The sequence below is a fragment of the Ptychodera flava genome, chromosome 7, assembly GCF_041260155.1.
Source record: "Ptychodera flava strain L36383 chromosome 7, AS_Pfla_20210202, whole genome shotgun sequence".
NCBI classification, from domain to species: Eukaryota; Metazoa; Hemichordata; class Enteropneusta; family Ptychoderidae; genus Ptychodera; species Ptychodera flava.
In genome coordinates, this window is record NC_091934.1 from 8,296,448 (window position 1) to 8,314,715 (window position 18,268).

The 18,268-nt window shown below is 34.2% G+C and overlaps 1 protein-coding gene across 8 annotated transcripts in view; it reads left to right on the top strand.

Moving 5' to 3' along the window:
* LOC139136699 (polyamine-transporting ATPase 13A3-like) overlaps nt 1–18,268 on the top strand; it is an 83,714-nt gene that overhangs the window by 52,582 nt on the left and 12,864 nt on the right. For 3 of the 8 annotated variants that reach the window (XM_070704498.1, XM_070704495.1, XM_070704497.1), the window contains exons 5-18: nt 3,555–3,689; nt 4,654–4,731; nt 5,989–6,058; nt 7,125–7,259; nt 8,874–8,937; nt 9,627–9,758; nt 10,870–11,037; nt 14,160–14,270; nt 14,846–14,892; nt 15,701–15,889; nt 16,448–16,509; nt 16,719–16,863; nt 17,260–17,382; nt 17,958–18,111. In XM_070704498.1, coding sequence (XP_070560599.1) covers nt 3,555–3,689; nt 4,654–4,731; nt 5,989–6,058; nt 7,125–7,259; nt 8,874–8,937; nt 9,627–9,758; nt 10,870–11,037; nt 14,160–14,270; nt 14,846–14,892; nt 15,701–15,889; nt 16,448–16,509; nt 16,719–16,863; nt 17,260–17,382; nt 17,958–18,111 — 1,613 coding nt within the window. Of the gene's footprint in view, nt 1–3,554; nt 3,690–4,653; nt 4,732–5,988; nt 6,059–7,124; nt 7,260–7,694; nt 7,830–8,873; nt 9,037–9,626; nt 9,759–10,869; nt 11,038–14,159; nt 14,271–14,845; nt 14,893–15,700; nt 15,890–16,447; nt 16,510–16,718; nt 16,864–17,259; nt 17,383–17,957; nt 18,112–18,268 lie in introns of all 8 variants that reach the window. The other 5 variants (XM_070704494.1, XM_070704492.1, XM_070704499.1 and 2 more) reach the window with 3 other exon arrangements.

The window sequence follows — 18,268 nt, forward strand, 5'->3', positions numbered from 1 at the left end:
ATTTTTTCTTTGTAAAATGTTAATAGATATGTCTTTACAGTTTTTGCACACTGCAAGACTTCAAGATGCCTGTCCAGAACAGATGAAGACATACAGGAGAGTCTAATCCTTTTTAGCTCCCTTATACCGTATGCCATACATGGCAATGTAATTTGAGGTACATGTATTTATATAGGCCAAGAAAATGTCTGTCATCTGTATGTATGTCTGTCTGACTGCCTGCCTGTCTGTCTGTATGTATGTATGTATGTATGTATGTATGTATGTTATAATGTATCTATCTACCTATGTCCGTCCATATCAAAAATTTGAAGACCATAACACCTACCATCTTACCATTTTTTCATAGTAGTTTGAGTTGAGCTTTTGAGAAGATGGAAATTTGTCAACAATGTTCAGTAAAACACACAAAGCTGTTTGAAAACTAAACCAAATTTGCTCTTCACCAGTATGTATGTTTTGCTACCACGTGGTTCAATGGACCTGAAATACTACATCGAAATTAAGGTAATATGAGCCTTGAAACAGAAAGTTTTAAACTTTGACCCGAATATTTATTACGGAAACTTTAAACCCATAATCTTTCAAAATTAAGAATAAAAATCATAGGTCAACATGCAAAGTTTGGGATATGAGAAACAAATGACCTTAATTTACCAATATTTAAAATGCAAAATGGCCGCAGTTACCTATATGAGAAAGACACATTGTTAAATGTTTGCGAAATCAAGAGTGACAACTTCATTTTATACTCCACGAATCCTGTTTCAAGCAGGAAACCAGAAAGTTAGGGGTGGACCATTTTATATCCTAGGGGTATGGAAAATTTTCCTAAAAAATGAAAATGAACAGAAATGGCTTGACAAAAAAGAGGTGGGAGAGTGAAAAAAAAAAATAATGTACAGTGGATCAGACAAAAAAATGCTACCACCTCAGTCTTCCAGATCCCTTCCCAGGATATCAAATGGTCCTACCCTTTTTGTTAATTTTAGAGTCCAGAAATCTGTCCCTTTAGGTGCATTCAATGTTAAGACTGATGAAAAAGATTTTAGACTGATTCTTTTATCATTCCACTTATATGATCATCTCTCACTCACCACTCAGAGGCATATGTGTTTCAAGGTTTAGAATTCTTATTTAAGGCGTAAGTAATTAAATATTAGTACTTTGTTTTATGTCCCCATGTGTAGACTTTTAGAGTTTTACATGAAAAACACACCGTGTATTAATATATGACTTGACCCCGTAGCTACTTTGCGTGCAAATCCTTGTTTACAAATTTTGTTGAAATTTAAAATGCCTGCATGTTTGCAGAATGCCATATTGTAGTGTAAATTTATTGAAGTGGAAAAGAAGTTTTGCTTTGTAATGTCATATTGTAGTGTAAATTTATTGAAGTGGAAAAGAAGTTTTTGCTTTGTTTCTAGAATGATAAGCACTCATGTTACATGGAAAAAATTATTGTACTAAAATAGAAATATTACATGTTTTTAATTTTCTGTTTGTGTTTTTGAACCGGCGTATTATTGCCTACTTTGCAAAATTTTGAGTAGATGCAAAACAAAGAATCAATATATTCTGGCCTATAAATGTTCTGTAACTCTAGAAACTGGGTCATCAGGTCACTCACCTTGTACCCTTGGAAAGCTCGGGTAACGGCGCAGTGATCTAGTTAAAAAGTCAGCAAGTTATGTTACCGTGACAGCAGCGACTATCAAATCACCATGTGAAAGCCATATGGTTTTGTCATTTCAGGCTATTAAAAGTTAAACTAAAGACCCTTAATAGGCTTCCTGCTCTTGATCTCAAGGTCAAGGATATATTTGTACATGGCTACGTGCTTGAATACTGACTTTGCAAATACCCAGGTCATTAAAGCTCCAATAGCTGTAACTTGTTTTTTCTTGATTTTTGTTCTGTTTCTGTTTGTAAAACATAATATCTTCTTCTACGTCCAAAAATCATGTTGAGATTCCCAGTGTTCAAATTAAGCAATAAAACACACCCAGCGCTAGCGATGGTACACCATGAGATTTTTACCAGTTCATAACATACCGGTACACATGTATACATCATGTATGCATGAGCAATAGCCAGTGCATATATGAAGTGAACTGGTCAAAATCGAGTGGTATAGTATACCATTGCTGGGTGTGCTTTATTGCTATCATAACAGTAGTATTTTTGTAGTATTAGTTCTTGACTATGTTCACCTTTGAGGGAATAACGTCAATAAAGTTAAAGTTTAAAGTTTCTCATATAACAGTGTATGGAAATTCTGCCGTGAAACGTCAAAAATGGATTTTTGCTCAAGCTGAGAGCTCGCGTGTGTGCCAGTCGTGGTATATCACGAATATACCATGGTTCTTTTCGTGTCTTGACTAATCAGATCACTGTATTTGTGCCATCAATATACTGGTATGATATAATTGTCTATACAGCCTGTAATGTACGATGTAATATCCAATGCTAGCGTTGAAATTTGAATTCTGTTCCAGACCAGAAATCATTTGTTAACAATATCATAGCATTTTGTACAAAATATGTCATGTTTGGAAGCATAATTTTTGGCCATTCAATGCATATACCAGTACTTTGGGAAGGAGAGCAAGATAATGCACTTGTTTTCTACAACAAAAATAATGGTAGCTAGTCTACGAACCTCTCCTGGGTTTAGGGTATATGCTAGGCTTCTTCCCAAACCTACTTTAAAGAAAGTTGAGTGTATACTGTTACTGAGGAGAGATCCTAGACTAAAATAATGGATAAAATTAGAAAAAGTTACCACTGTTTTCCTTATAGAAAACTCAAATATAGGGGAAAATTGGGTTAGAATTTTACCTGTACACTGTGAGTGAAACTAAAGCAAGGAAACCTATCACACTGCATTACACATGTAGACAGCTGATAATGATATTGTACTGATTGGCAAAAACCAAGATCATGAAATTTTCTCAAATTTCAGGAAATTTGTACATTTTGCATGAAATAGACAATGATGTCAACCTAAATATGGTTTATGGATGTTGACAGTTGGTATCAACAAGTTCTGTCATTTTGAGTTGATTTGGAACATACAAACAAGAATATAGTTCTGTGGGAAATGACCTCAACATATAATGTTCCAACCCTTGAAGTCAATTAGATTTATTGCAGAAAACAGAAAAACAGGAAAAGGTTTAAAAAAGAGAAGTTCTGTACAGTAATTTACTTTAACCCTTTGAGTGCTGTAATTTTTCCCACCAAAATTTAGTGCAATGTTTTAACAATTTTTATGGACTTTTCTGTAATTTTTTTATAATTTTGGACCAAATGGATACCATATTTCATAAGCTTCAATTTTTAATCAAAATTTCTGCCAAAAACTGAAAAAAATTGACTGAGATATATTTTATGAAGGCAACAAAAATTGACTGTGTCGCTCAAAGGGTTAATCTATAAGCCTCATGATATGAAGTGAAAATGAATTAGTGATATACAATCATTGATCAATCTGACAGATATGATATGAAATAAATAGTTTTTCTAAATGTTTTGTCACTTTTATCTTCCAGTGGGCTTACCAGAGAGGACATCAAATTGATGTTAAGAAAAGATGTCTTGGTCAATAGCCATGAGTTTCGTTTTTTCAGATATCAAAAATTAAAATACATCTGGAATCCCACAGATGGAGTTTTTAGTAAACTAAGGTAAGTGAATAACTTTGTGATGAACACTGTTTTTTAAATATATTCTTTCTCAACCAGGATGAGTTTTATATCTTTCACACTGTCAGTCTTTGTACAAAGGGCTCAGAAATCATGAAATGATCATTCTTTTACCAATATGTAAGTAACTCTAGCATTGAAAATAAAAAGTGATGTACAAGCCTCGCCCGTAAATTTTTGGCTTTCCTTTCTCCCTTGCCCATAAATATACGCAGGGCGTCACCCTTAACTTCTTTATTATTTGAAATTTTTAAAATGGAGCCATCCTTGTGTTATCTCTATGGAGAAAAATAAAATTCCTGATTTTCAAAAAAACTACCAATGGAAACTATTTTTTTCCAGAAAGCTTCAACTTGAGCCCCCCCCCCCTTCCCAAGTGGCAGGTCAAAAGAATATTGTAAAAGTTTGAGAGTCTGAAAATCTGTCCACAAGATGGATTCTACCTTAAAACCAGTTCACTCACTGATTAAGTTAATGGGCCATATTTTTTTTGTATAAAACTATATAAAGGTATAATGTTGTTTTGACAAATGGATAAGAAAATTATCCTGTAGAGTCCTAATTTTCATTTTTTGTCTTGTGATTGCAGCAAACTTATAATATATGAGACTTTAAAATATAATCTTTTTGTGTATTCAATATATTGTATTTTAGATGTATAACTGTTTCTAAAGTCTTTACTCCACAGGGATGTTTCAAATTTGCATAAGTGAAAGGTAATCAAAAAGCCAATGAATCGGCATGTTTGTTCTCAGGAGGATACTCTGTGCAAAGGGACTTATGACCTGGAGTTAAAACATAAGCCTGGCTGAACTAATTATTTTTCAAATCAAATTTCAATGTTTTTTAACCAAGTCTGGCTGTTTTGTCTGATTCAAATTTTATTTTGAACCGTCCTGGCCTTCATGAAAAAAAATAAATGTTTCCTGTTTTGATTTTATCAAAGGGCATTGGATGATGGCGTTAAAAGCTATGAATTCTTTCAACAATTACAAGGTTTATCAGAAGATGAACAACGAAAAAGGTGAGGATATATTTTCTCTACTCTCGTGATATTTGTAAAAATTTGATGTTGTGTTTGATTTACATAGAAGTATTATCTGTGACTACAGTACGGCGTCCAGATGTTGAAATATAATACCATGGGCTGCAAGTATTGGCCTTATCAGTCAAATTTTTTCAGATTTTTGCCAAAATTAGATGTGATGTCCATTTGGTCCATATTAATAAAAAATGTACAGAAAAATTCATAAAAATTGTTAAAATTTTGCACTAAAATTTTGGTGTGAAAAATTACAGCACTCAAAGGGTTATTCCTTTCGTCCATTATGGTCCGGGAGGCAGCACTTTGTTCCGTCAATTACGATGGATATTACACTTATGCAAATTGTAGTAACACAAACACTGGACATTTTGACTTGATCTTAGTAGTAAAACAAGAAACTGTATTTTACTTTTGGAACAAAATAGCCAGAAACACCTGCTTTAACAGGACAACAGCTGTAACTTTTGATGATTTTTATCTCTATTTTCATTTCTTAAGTCAAATACAGTTCCTTGTCATACTCCCTAAACATGGTGTAGATTCACTGTATTCAGCCTGTTAACTGAGAATTCAGCCCCTACCTGATTAAACTGCATTGTTACTGTTGATAAGTAAATTCTGGTTTGGACTAGACTTCAAATGCAAACAAAAACAGTGCATTTTACACATATGTACACTGTTTTGACAAGCTAGGTGCTGGTGTTTTGACATGTTTCGGGGATTAGAACAAGACCTTACAATTGACATATGAAAGAAAAATTGTGTAAAAATCATAAAAAATGAAAATGTGCATCAGAAATACTTTATTTTCATAAAGAATGTTACAATAACAAGCATATAGTCAAACTACACTGCCTTGCACTCTGGCAAGATGCCAAAAGTATTGCAACTGAACAAGAATACACCTATAACAATATGTTTTTCCTAAATCATATAAATCTACACTCTAGTGCCTTTTCCACTATTTAGGATTCTTATAACCTTTATTGATGAAGTTGCCATTAATCCAGATCCAACCACACGAGCCTAGAGACCTTGTTTGACTCCCACCGTTTCAGTATATAGCTCGTGCAAACATTAACACACTGTAGACATAAATAAGTTTGTCTATACACTCCACAGAAAGCCTTCAAAAGCAAGCGTGTACATTATTTTAACTACATTACTACTCATTGAGCGGATTCTACAAAATATTACAATGTGAAGTATCATTAAACTATTTTCTTATCTCTCCAGACGATTTTTATATGGTGAAAATGTGATTAATATCCGTGTGAGAAGTTACTTTGTTCTACTAATTCAAGAGGTAAGATAAGTTTACTAATTATTGAAATTGAAAAATTTATAAACTTTTGCTCAAACTTTCCTCAAGGAAACTTTCAACCATTCCCTTTCAAAATCAAGCATAAAAATCAGGGGTAACTGTATCTCGAGACTCTTTAAATTCAAAATGGCCACCATACCAGTGTTAACTCTATGGAGGGAAATTAACTTTGCGATTTTCACAAAATTGAGCTGGTGAAAACTGTACCGGGTATTTACTCCGTGAGCTTTCAAGATGAACTCCCACAAGCGGGAGACTAAAAAAAGTATCATAAAATTTTGAGAGGAATATCTGTTGCAACCTTGACGATGCATCAGTTATCGTTATGTTATTACAGATTTATTTTTATAACTCTCTTTTACTGCAATAAGATGAAAAAAGGGATATTTACTTTTTTGAAATTCAAGATGTAAAATATCATTGAAAATAGATTATTGAACATGAAAACTCAATTAATTAAGATTTTTGTGAATTCCATGCACAGTGTCATATGTCAATTTTTCATTACAGCATTACACCATCATTAACCCTTTGAGCGCCAATGTCAATTTTTATCCCCTTTACAAAATATACCCTAGTCAATTTTTCTCAGATTTTTGCCGAAGTTTTGAGAAAAAAACTGTAGCCAATAAAATATAATGTCCAAAATTATCAAAAAATTTCAGAAAAATTCATAAAAATTTTCAAAATGGTAATAAAATTTTGGTGTGAAAAATTGCAGCACAAAGGGTTAATAAAATATATTAAATACCCAAAATCTGTGACAATATAAACGTATAGGGTTCTTCACTATAGGATTTGACAGGTAGATGAATAACAACGGTAATAACCATACAAAAGAATACATTTTCATAACAAAAGAATATGCAAATTGTGCATGTCATGTGAATTGGTTGCCTTTCTGTTTTCCCAGCTGTTGAGAACACTGATCTATTTTAACTGCTGTAAGTTACACACCTGTTTGCAAAGAAGCCATGATTAAGTGATTCATCTGTTTATGAACACATGTGTGAGTTTAAATTAAAGAAAATCCTCTACTTTGTTCCAGGTCTTGAATCCCTTTTACGTGTTTCAGCTCTTTAGTGTGCTGTTGTGGTTCTCAGATGAATATTATTACTATGCTTCATGCATAGTTATCATGTCTGCCGGCTCAATTTTCATTTCCTTGGTTACGACAAGAAAGGTATAAACTGCAGAAATGCAAAGAAAGTACCATCAATAAATATCCTTGTGGAACACTAACAAAAACTAACCATTATTTTCTGAATAAACTGACAAGAACAAACAGAGTAGAACCTTGTTCTGTAGGCTGCTTTTCTCTACATTGAAAAATATGGTGAAAAATAATAAACATTTGAAAAAAAACATTTTGCATGCATATATGGATATGAGTCCTTTCTCAGCAATTCCATATTTGGATGTGCTTGTGGTTGTAGTACAACCATATATGGACTATAGGGAAACTCTATTCAAATTATATGCAAATGGTTAACCTCACTTTGGATACATACTGTTCTGCTCTGGTTGTCCACAATATTGGCATCATCAAATACCCCTGCTAACATCAAATTAACCCAGCATGCATGTGCTTCCTTCTGTCTTTTTGCCCCTCATACAGGCTTTACATCCATTTTACGTATTTCAACTATTTAGCGTATGTGTTTGGTTTGCTGCTGAATACTATGCCTATGCAGCTTGCATAATTTTAATGTCCGCAGTCTCAGTTGTTCTCTCAGTAGTGCTTGCTCGCTCGGTAAGTGGCTTACGCTTGATCAAACATCACCCTCTAATTCATGTAGCTTGTAAATCCTTGCATCTTTATTTAATCCAAACATCATTGCTTTAAATGTGGTGATTTGAGTTCTAAATGATGTGCATGTATACAGTATATTGTTACACATTAAAATCTCAAAAATAGGCAAAATATTTCACATAACACAATAAATTACAAAAACTTATAAAGCTGCAGAACATCATTCTATTGTAAAAAGACAAATATGGATTTTCAGGTAATATTAGTGCACATAAAGAAAATTTGTGGTGAAATGGGACTATTTGAAAATATCTGAGAATACACCTGACACAGAAATCAAGGATAGAAAGTACATGTAAACACTTGTTAGAGCTCGAACTACTATTGAAAATGTATATCTGCTATCTTTTTGATTTCACATGTATATTTCTTAGATGGATGCGAGATTGAAAAATTGAAACTCTGCCAATGTACAACTTGAGTCCATGATTCCATACCGTTTCAGTGTCACATTTTGCATGCATCCACCTTAAAGCAGCTTGCTGTAATACGTGAATCTACACTTCTGTGCATTGCTATGGAAGGTCATGAGGTGAATCATTTCGTGATTGTGTTAACAGTAGTCGATAGCGAATAAAATGACATCCAGTGTATTCAATTGAGACTCACGTACATGAAACATAATTACACATCTGAGAATCCTCAAGAATGTAGTATTTAACTAAACATAATGAAAATCATATATGGCCATGCTTGAGTTTATGACAATTTTTCTTCCACGATAGACCCAATGACCTTCTTGGAACTGTAGATTCACGTATAGTTTCATCCTTTCACCCCCATATTTCTGTACATAGTTTAGCCCATCATTTTTATAACAATGGGGATACACGCAAGTTTGTCAGTGAAAGGATAAAGTCTTGCTTAATTTACTGATAACATTTTATTTTTGTTTTATAACATTTCACGTAATCAGTAAACAATAATTTGCAGTGAGCTTTGAAGGATGCTTGGGAATTTATCTCCTACTCTGTTCCATTCCAGCAAAGTGTTATGCTTCGAGACATGGTAGCATCATCGCACATGGTTCAAATCAGTCGCAGTGGTGGTGAGTGCTTAAATTTTGAATTGTCTGAAATATTTCCCCCCGAACCAGACTCAAGCCTGGTAGCGTCTTCACCAATGGTTCAAATCAGTCGCAGTGGTGGTGAGTTGATTGCAAAATTTGATTTATCTGAAATATTCCCCCACCAAGGCTTGTAAAGCTTGTAAAGCTAATTGCTAAGACGTGAGATAAAAAGAGAAAATTCAATCCATATACTATATTCTTAAGCAGCTTCAATATAATTAACATTACTTGGTCATAATGACCAAGTAAATAACCCTTTGAGCACCAAAGTCAATTTTTGCGCCTTAACAGAACATACCCCAGTAAAATTTTTTCAGACTTTGCCAAAATTTTGATAAAGAATTGTACCCAATGAAATGTGATTTCCATTTGATGAAAAATTATCGAACAAATTACAGAAAAATTCATAAAATTTGGTAAAATGCTGAACAATTTTGGATGGGAAAAATCACAGCTTTCACAGGATTAATGATATTGAAGTTGTCTATAACGATTGTAAAATTGCGTATATCCACTAGAAAAGGCCGTCAGCTTAGTTGTTGAAAATTTGTAGGATTGTATTATAATATTAGTAAATGTTAGCAGTGAAAAGGAGTTTGAAGTACAGTCATTTTATTCACAAAAATTGTCCTATCAGTGATATTCTGTTATTGCCTTTGACTTGACAGAAGAATTTATGGTTGATGAGAAGAAGTTGGTTCCAGGCGATGTTCTGGTGATTCCTCCAAACGGTTGCCCTATGACCTGTGATGCTGTACTGCTAACTGGAAACTGTATAGTCAATGAGAGTATGCTGACAGGTGAGATGTGACAGTGTGTAGTCAAAGAAAAGTGCAAAGTCAATTTTTTCATATTTTTGCCAAAATTTTGGTGTAGTCAAAGAAAAGTGCAAAGTCAATTTTTTCATATTTTTGCCAAAATTTTGATGAAAAACTGTAGTCAATGAAGTGTGATGTCCGTTTGGCTCAAAATTATCAAAAAAATACAGGAAAATTCATAAAAATTAATAAAATTTACTAAAATTTTGGTTGGAAAAATTACAACACTCAAAAGGTTAAATGGACAAGACAAGAAATTGCTGCATGGCAAGCAATGTAATTGCATGTTTGTGTAAACTTACAGACTGTGATTAGCTTAAAATATGGCATACTTTTACTTACATGTAGGGTATGAAACAAAGACAAAGCAGCAAGGAAAATATAGCATGTGTTGCTGCTGGGCACATCAGAAATGAAAGTTTGACAACTGGAAAATTGAGACTCTACACGAATAAGTAGTTTTTGTGATTAGCACTTTGAGAAGCAAACATCCAAGAATCTCCAGAAAATATTATGAGGTTATTACAAAAATACCGCAAAAGGATGCATGAGGACATTGGCACCAAAGTCCGAGTGCATCCTTTGCGGTATTTTCGTGATAACCTTATTATTACACATCTTACATTCCTGACTGGGGCATCAAATCGTGAGAGTAGTGACCGTTTTCGTGCAATGTCGACAATTTTTCTTCCGATTTTATCGCGCCAGTGTGGAACACTATCTCGGACGTGCTTCTCCAAGGTCTGGAGTGTGTACACTACACACGTACAGAGCGTGCGTGAGACATGTTCTGGCACTTGTCCAATGGGTTCCTTGAAACCGTTCACCACTGAACGCGCAGATACAGCCACAGGGGATGGGGCGCCTTGAAACCATATGTGTTACGGAACGGACGTTCTGTACGGCTATTTTTAGCGCACGCAAAATTCTGTTGTTGTCAATGGTAGATGTATAATAATCATTTTTATGAAGACAAAATATATACATGTAGCTTCTTAACTTTTTCTTTACAAAGATGTTATGTGTAAGACAGAACATTGATGATCTCTCATTGCTAAGACTGCATATTCACAATTTGATTTCACATCCACAGGTGAATCTGTTCCCATCACCAAAACACCTCTCCCAAATAATGAACAAGAAGCCAATGTCATTTACAGCCCAGAGGAACACAAACGACACACTCTGTACTGTGGTACACAGGTGATCCAAACAAGATACTATGGAAGTGAATTGGTCAAAGCCGTAGTTGTTAGAACAGGTAAGAACAGAAGATTATAATTCACCTGTGAGGGCGCTATTACAATTTGTAATCGCGAAAAGGTTTGAGGCAGTTTCTTCCTTGAATTTCACCACAGCCAAATAAAATAGATATTTTCAGAGTTGGCAAGGGATGATTGAAATATCTGATTATTTCATGATTATTTATGTTGTATTAAAATGTGGAAAATTGTCTTTTGCCTGAAACGCAAGTAGATGGAATAATCCCAGAGATGTTTACATTTTTGACAATTTTGACATGTTAATTCAATTTGTAATTTGTAGAAATATCACCTGATAATTGGTGTCACATATGTACAGCAAAACAACTGACAAGACAAATAGAGACTGAAGGGCCAGTGGCTGTAACTTTGATGATTCTTTCACAATTTTTTTTTTAATATCAATTAAATTTTCTTTTCTACTCCCCAAAGCATATTGAGATACAGTGTTCAGCTCGTATACTCAGCCAGTACATGTGTAGACTGGGCATTTTCATTGTTGAAAGTAAATACTGGTCAATTGACTAAGCATTCTAACGTAAACAATAATAGTGCATATTTACATATAGTCACAGTGTTTCAGCCAGCGTGCGGCATTGCGACATTTGACGCAATTTTTTTTGTTTTGTCCCGATAAAATAACCATTGTGGGTCACCATGACGCAATCTGAGTAGGCCATATTTCCATGGCTATTGAATTTTTAGACAGTGCCTCCTGGACAGAAAACTACAACTAATAATAAAATGTTGTAAGATGTTGAAACAGTTTACCCTCCTTCCTACAAAGTTGCAATGTATTGAAACAGTTAACTCTCCTTTCTACAAAGTTACAAATTCCCTGGTACGTGAAGCAAGCATTGTTGCTGTTCGATACTACAATACATCACGGACGTAGGTACGACGTCCATGAATACAATGAGGCTTGGTTTTACATCCATGGTTTTGCCTAGGTGAGTGCCGCGTACGGTCGTCCTTGAGTTCAAGTTTTACCTACATTGCTTGCATCAAAATTTGGCCTGCAGCTACTCAGTTTGATAGTAAAAACCATATTTTCTAAGGAAACTTTCACAAACAGAGTCATTGTACAAGTGAAAAGGAGAAAAAACTGAGGTTTTCTGAAAGGTCAAATCTGGGTCATTTCACGTGATGTCATGAATGAAGACCCCTAAGTACACAATTATGGTTCAAAAGAAACCACCTAGGGAGGACCAAAAGGTACAATCTTTCGTTAAAAAGAAATTTCTTGGTGCCTTCCAATTTAAATGGCATTCAGCTTGACTGTCAGTTTTAAATTATACTTTATTAAGAGTCATGGCAAAGGGAAATGGTCAACAGTACTTGCAGTAAGCATATTCATTTTCAAGTCTTCACATTTGAGAGCTGCAATTTTGCATGGTAACTTAACATCAAAGCAACAATTCAAAAGTAGTAGAGCTATTAAAATTGTCCATTTGGCATATTTCAAACTGCTATAACTTATACAAGAAATGGTGTGATTCTGAATAATTTTAATATTTCTGCAGATTCCACCAGTTTAATGATATAATAGTGAAGATCACTAGACATTTCTTGATGATATCAAAATATAAATTAAAATATTTCTGGGCTAAAATGCTATCATAATCTTTGAAACAATGATTACTCTAAAACATTGGGAAATTAAATGAACAATATCATTGTGTATTGTTTTACAGGATTTGGGTTTGGCCAAACCATTTCTGTCTCAAGAAAAATACTTATGGTTAAGATGCTATTGAGCCTGCTTGATCACAACTATGACACAACACCAGGGCCTTAAACACCACAATAATTGTATCTACCATTGCCAATATGCTACCCAATGCTTTCTTCTGCATGGAAAATTTTTATCTGTGTGGCTCACAAAATTTTCATCATGACTTAAAAACTGCATAAATTTGCCACATTAGGAGCTTGTAGCTTAAATGTATTAAGTTGTCATTCTGTGAACACTGACAGAATGCTACAGAAATATTCTGTATCTGTGGTAATATACACTTCACATCGCTACCTGATTTTTAGAATTGCCACCTAATTTTAATTTCTGGTGGTAAAAGTTTACCACCAGAAATGAAAAAATATTTCTATCACTTTAATGTCATAAAAACACAGATAATTAATGCAATAAAACTGAACAAATATTTCTTTAATGTAAAATACAAAACATCTTGATTTGAAAACTAAGAACTCCTGAATACCAAGAAAGTTGTTGCCACACTTGAGATCATAAACTGCCTAAAATTTGTTCAAAGTGGCTACAAGATTTTTGATTTGGCTAATGAGTTGGCTAATCATCTTGGTGACTTAGGGAGAGCCCTACAGTTTATGTGCATACCACGTGGTAGCAGTAAACTTAATGATACTGCAAGTTTCATGTTGGCACAATTTTGCACAACACCATTGGCCTACTATACATACTGACCGTTAATGCACTCACCTGACTTGCCTATTGAACACCAAATATAGTACCAGGTCATAATGACACATAATGACACTGTACTGTATTGTTTTATTGAAATACATTACATGTCCCCCAAAAATTTAATTTGTCCCCCATTCAGACCTACTATGGGTCACTATGTCCCCATGCAAGCAAAAGCTGGCTGAAACACTGTAGTCACTGTGTTGACAAGCAAAATCAGTATGCTTCGGGGAGTCGAACAAGACTTTGCAACCAACATAGCAAGGACACAAATAGTGAAAAAGAATCATTGAAAAATTACAGCTACCAACCTTCTTATCATGGATCAGAGGCCTGGAGAGTTGTATACATGCATGAAGCAAACTTGTTTTTCAGTCAGGGGAGGGCCACTTCTCGTGTCATCTTACTTTTTATTTGTTTCAATCATCAGTGTTTTGTAAGACTGCTACCCCACTAAATATTAGTGGGGTTAGCCAGTCATGACATCAAGGTTCACATTGTTGTAGAAATGCAATTGAATTTAGAGGACAATAAATGCTGCTGTGGTTCCTAAACCATTTATTTACATCTTCAAAACCTAGTAATAGCACTACATGTATCAATGAGAGTAATGTGCTCAATGATTTGATGGGTGACTTTACCACCAAAATGACAGTTGATATGGTGTATATATTCTGCCAGGTTTCAGCACTGCCAAGGGGACGTTGGTTAGAGCAATACTCTACCCTAAACCCATGGATATAAAACTGTACAGGGATGCCTTGAAGTTTATCTCAGTGATGTTTGGAATCGGTGAGTATATGAGCCGTTACTTTTACAAGCATTAACATTCAAACTTTAGGAGTTGTGGATACATTAAACATGTAGGAAAGATGATATGGAATAATAAACAAAGTTACCTTAACGTGGAACAAAATCTTTACAACTGAAATAACTTGTATGCAGATGTGTTTGTATACCGCTCATGCAACCATTTCTCATTGACACAAATTAATGAGCTGAAATATCACTTTCACTGTAGCTGAATTATTTTGTCAGTCAAAAGGAATGTTGAAGTTTGACAGTCACAGGTTAAGAAGATGAGAAATAAAACACAATACTTGAGTTCAGGGAACATACTGTACTTTCCAATGTAGAGCACATATTGTTCTCAGTTTTGTACATGTCTAATTTTACATTTTACAAATCTTTGTTTTCCAGGATAATCTGTCAAACTATTTCATTTCTTGAGACATCTAGACAGGTGACAAACTGAGACAAAAAAATGACAAATTATTTCAATGACAAGGAAAGATTACAATTTCAAACTAAAATATACCTATTATCAAGTTATCCGTCTGATATTGTTCTTTTTTTTATTTCTACAGCTGCCATTGGTTTTATTTACACAATTATCGTTTTGGCACTACAAGATGTAAGTTTTCAATTCACAAATGCTACTATGAAATAATCATGGACTTATGTTTTGACTTTACTTTTCATCAATAAGTGAATAACAGAGTTTTACTGTTTGGAATGCTTAGCATGAAGGTGTGTCGGTGATTAGAACATTATTTTTGTTTTTTTATATCATATGCATAAGTTATTCAGACATATAGTTTTGAATGGTTTTAGCTTCAGTAAAAAAGGACTTTTATTTTGTGAAAATGTCATATTTTCCAAAATGTGTACAGCATTGGGATCTACACTGGGTTAAAAGAGAGACTAATTTAGGTAGTATGTGCCTCAAAACTGAAAGACTTAAGCTTTTGCTCAAACTTTCCTAAATGATACTGGTACTTTCAACCATTCTCTGACCAAATCAACAATAATAATCGGGAATCACCGTGCAAAGTTTGGAACTAACGAAACAAATTACTCGACATTTTGCGATATTTGAAATTCAAAATAGCCGCTGGTGTTAACTCTATGGGGAAAATACAAAAACTAAACCAATGAAAGTTTTTCTTTCTCCAAGAGCTTTAAAATTAGCCTCAACAAGTTGTAGATCAGAAAAGAATTGTAGAAATTTGAGAGTCTGAATATCTGTCCCCGAGGTGCATTCTACCTTAACAGTGAAAATTGACATTGTCAATCCATGTTTAGAAACTGTGTCTTCCAAGACATAAATGTCTTCATATTTTGTGCGGCATTCATAAATCTAATCCAGTTCTCAGCCACAATAGTCATCAAATGGTGTTCATAACATTCGCTGATTTGTTTTTTCTAAAACTTCTCTCAAGGCAACAGCAAGAGAGATTGTCCTGAAGGCCCTAGACATAATAACGATAGCTGTACCTCCTGCTTTGCCGGCGGCTTTGACAATCGGTATCGTCTATGCACAAAATAGGCTTAAGAGAAAGAGCATATATTGTATCAGTCCAAGTCGTATCAATCTGTGTGGAACACTAGATGTGGTCTGTTTTGACAAGGTGAGTAGTGTGTTAACAGGAAGTTATTTCTGTTTAATGTCTTTTCCAAGACAAAAATCCATATTAAGGGACAAGCAGTTGTAGTCTAGAAGCCTGTACTTGAAGAATGCTGAAATGAAAGAATTTTATAAAATCCAATGATTTTTATAATCAGCAGTTATATTTGCTATTTGACTAATATTTACTATTTTACTGAATAAATAAAACCACCCACAATTTAATAAGTCATTTTGTCATTTTCCTTTGACAACTGAAAAGATATTTCTAACTGGGCCTTGTTGTCAAACTAACCTAGACTTCATTCACTCTGGTCATATAGAAACAAGATAGCTTGTCTGGTGATAAATTCCGGCATTTTTTCCGTAATGTTTAATGAATATTAATGTTTGTAGATTTGGTGTATCCATGATCAAGCCTACTAATATGCTGAGGACTTTGTTTTCCAAAAGTTTGAACTGACAAAACAAACAACAAATGATCATGAATTTTTTTTATTTATACACAACAAACTTGTGATATTGTGCTGTTTATTCTATTCATGTTAATATGTTGTCTTAGACTGGTACTTTGACAGAAGATGGTTTGGATCTAATGGGAGTTGTACCGGCAGAGAATGCAAGGTAAACTTTATCTGATTTATTCCTAGTTAAGGTAGTGTGACGTGAATGGGGTTATGATGGTTTTGTCAATCTTGTGGACAAATATCAGATATCAGGCTATACTGTACCTGTTTCGGCAAATCTAAGCAGTGATAAGGTAACATTATGTGCTATTGTACATTTTCAAGCCTCTTCAGGATGCACCGTGGACACTTTACTTTTTGTTACAGATTCTCAAAGATGGTCACAAACATACAACAGCTGCCATTTGACAACCTGCTAGTTGCCATGACAACCTGCCACTCTCTGACAAGGATTCAGGGTGAGCTAAATGGAGACCCGCTTGATGTGAAAATGTTCGATGCGACAAATTGGGTATGTCAAATAAATGACTCTTGTTACAATTATATATCATAGTTTTAGTCCATTAGATTTTTATTTGATTTGTACATTATAACTTTGTTGCATTGATATTCAGCATAATGCAACTACATTACAAAACTTTAATTTTCAATACCAAACTTTGTTTGAACCAATCAGGTTCATCCACAAAGTCACATGATACCCATGTGACATGTAGTAACCAATCAACACAGATATCAACAAGTTATTTTTCCCACCAATTATGGTAATTTAATAGATATGGTTACAGATAACAGTGATCTATCATTCTCATTAAGATCTTTAATGAAGATTTGATGTTTTCAGTTTGTATCTCATTTTGTAATTCAGATCATTTGACATATTTCTTTAAAACTGATTATCTTGTAGACTCTTGAAGAGCCAACAGAGACAGAAAGCAGTAATTTTGATATGTTAATGCCAACCATAGTCAAGCCACCAGGAACTGTTCAGAACTACAATGAGACAGTGCCTAACAGTGATTTTAAACAGGTATGTTTTTGTTCATCTCTTTATTTCTTGTTTCCATGCTCTTATGTTTCTAACCAGGTTTTCAAAGGTTGATGTATGGTCCTTATTGTTTGGGAAATTTAAACTTTTTGGCATCCACCGGTTAATATTGCAATTAGGCTAATAAATAAAAATCTTTCTTTGCCGTCTGTGTGCCGTTACGTGTTCAGAGAAAATGAAGAAAACAAATGCAATGTTAACACTATGACAAATGGGAATATTATTTTTCCAAAAGAAACCAAATAAAAAATGAGCATATGTTAATATACTTGTGTTTGTTTCTGTGTTTGCTTTTTCACCTAGCTTGCCGGTAGGTTTTTCAAAAATGCAAGGATGGAAAACAAAGAATTTCGTTTCAATGACCTTAGTGCATTTATGGTGCTCTCTATGTCTTAGTACAGTACTAGAAATGGTTGTGCAAAGTCTTCAATGGATACTGTTAAAATTTTCAGCGTCAATGCAGCAGACCAACAGAAAGTTTTGAAATTAGCATTTTCATAGATAGCCTGTTGCATAAGCTTAAATTTTTTACATACCTGCATTGTACCATTCTGCAGGTTGGGACAGAGGTCGGTATAGTGCGACAGTTTCCGTTTTCCTCAAGTCTACAGAGAATGAGTGTTATAACACGGACACTAGGAGAAGATCACATGGCGGTGTATTCCAAGGGTGCCCCAGAAAAAATACTCTCACTTTGTTCAACTAAATCAAGTGAGTTTTAAACACTTGAATCTGAAACCAGTGATATTCATGATGAATTCATAATTTATTCAAAATGTATTCCTATCACATGACTGCATATGTACCAATCATAAGGCAGCATAATGATCTGATAACTTATAGTCTTTACAATACAAAAGTATGACAC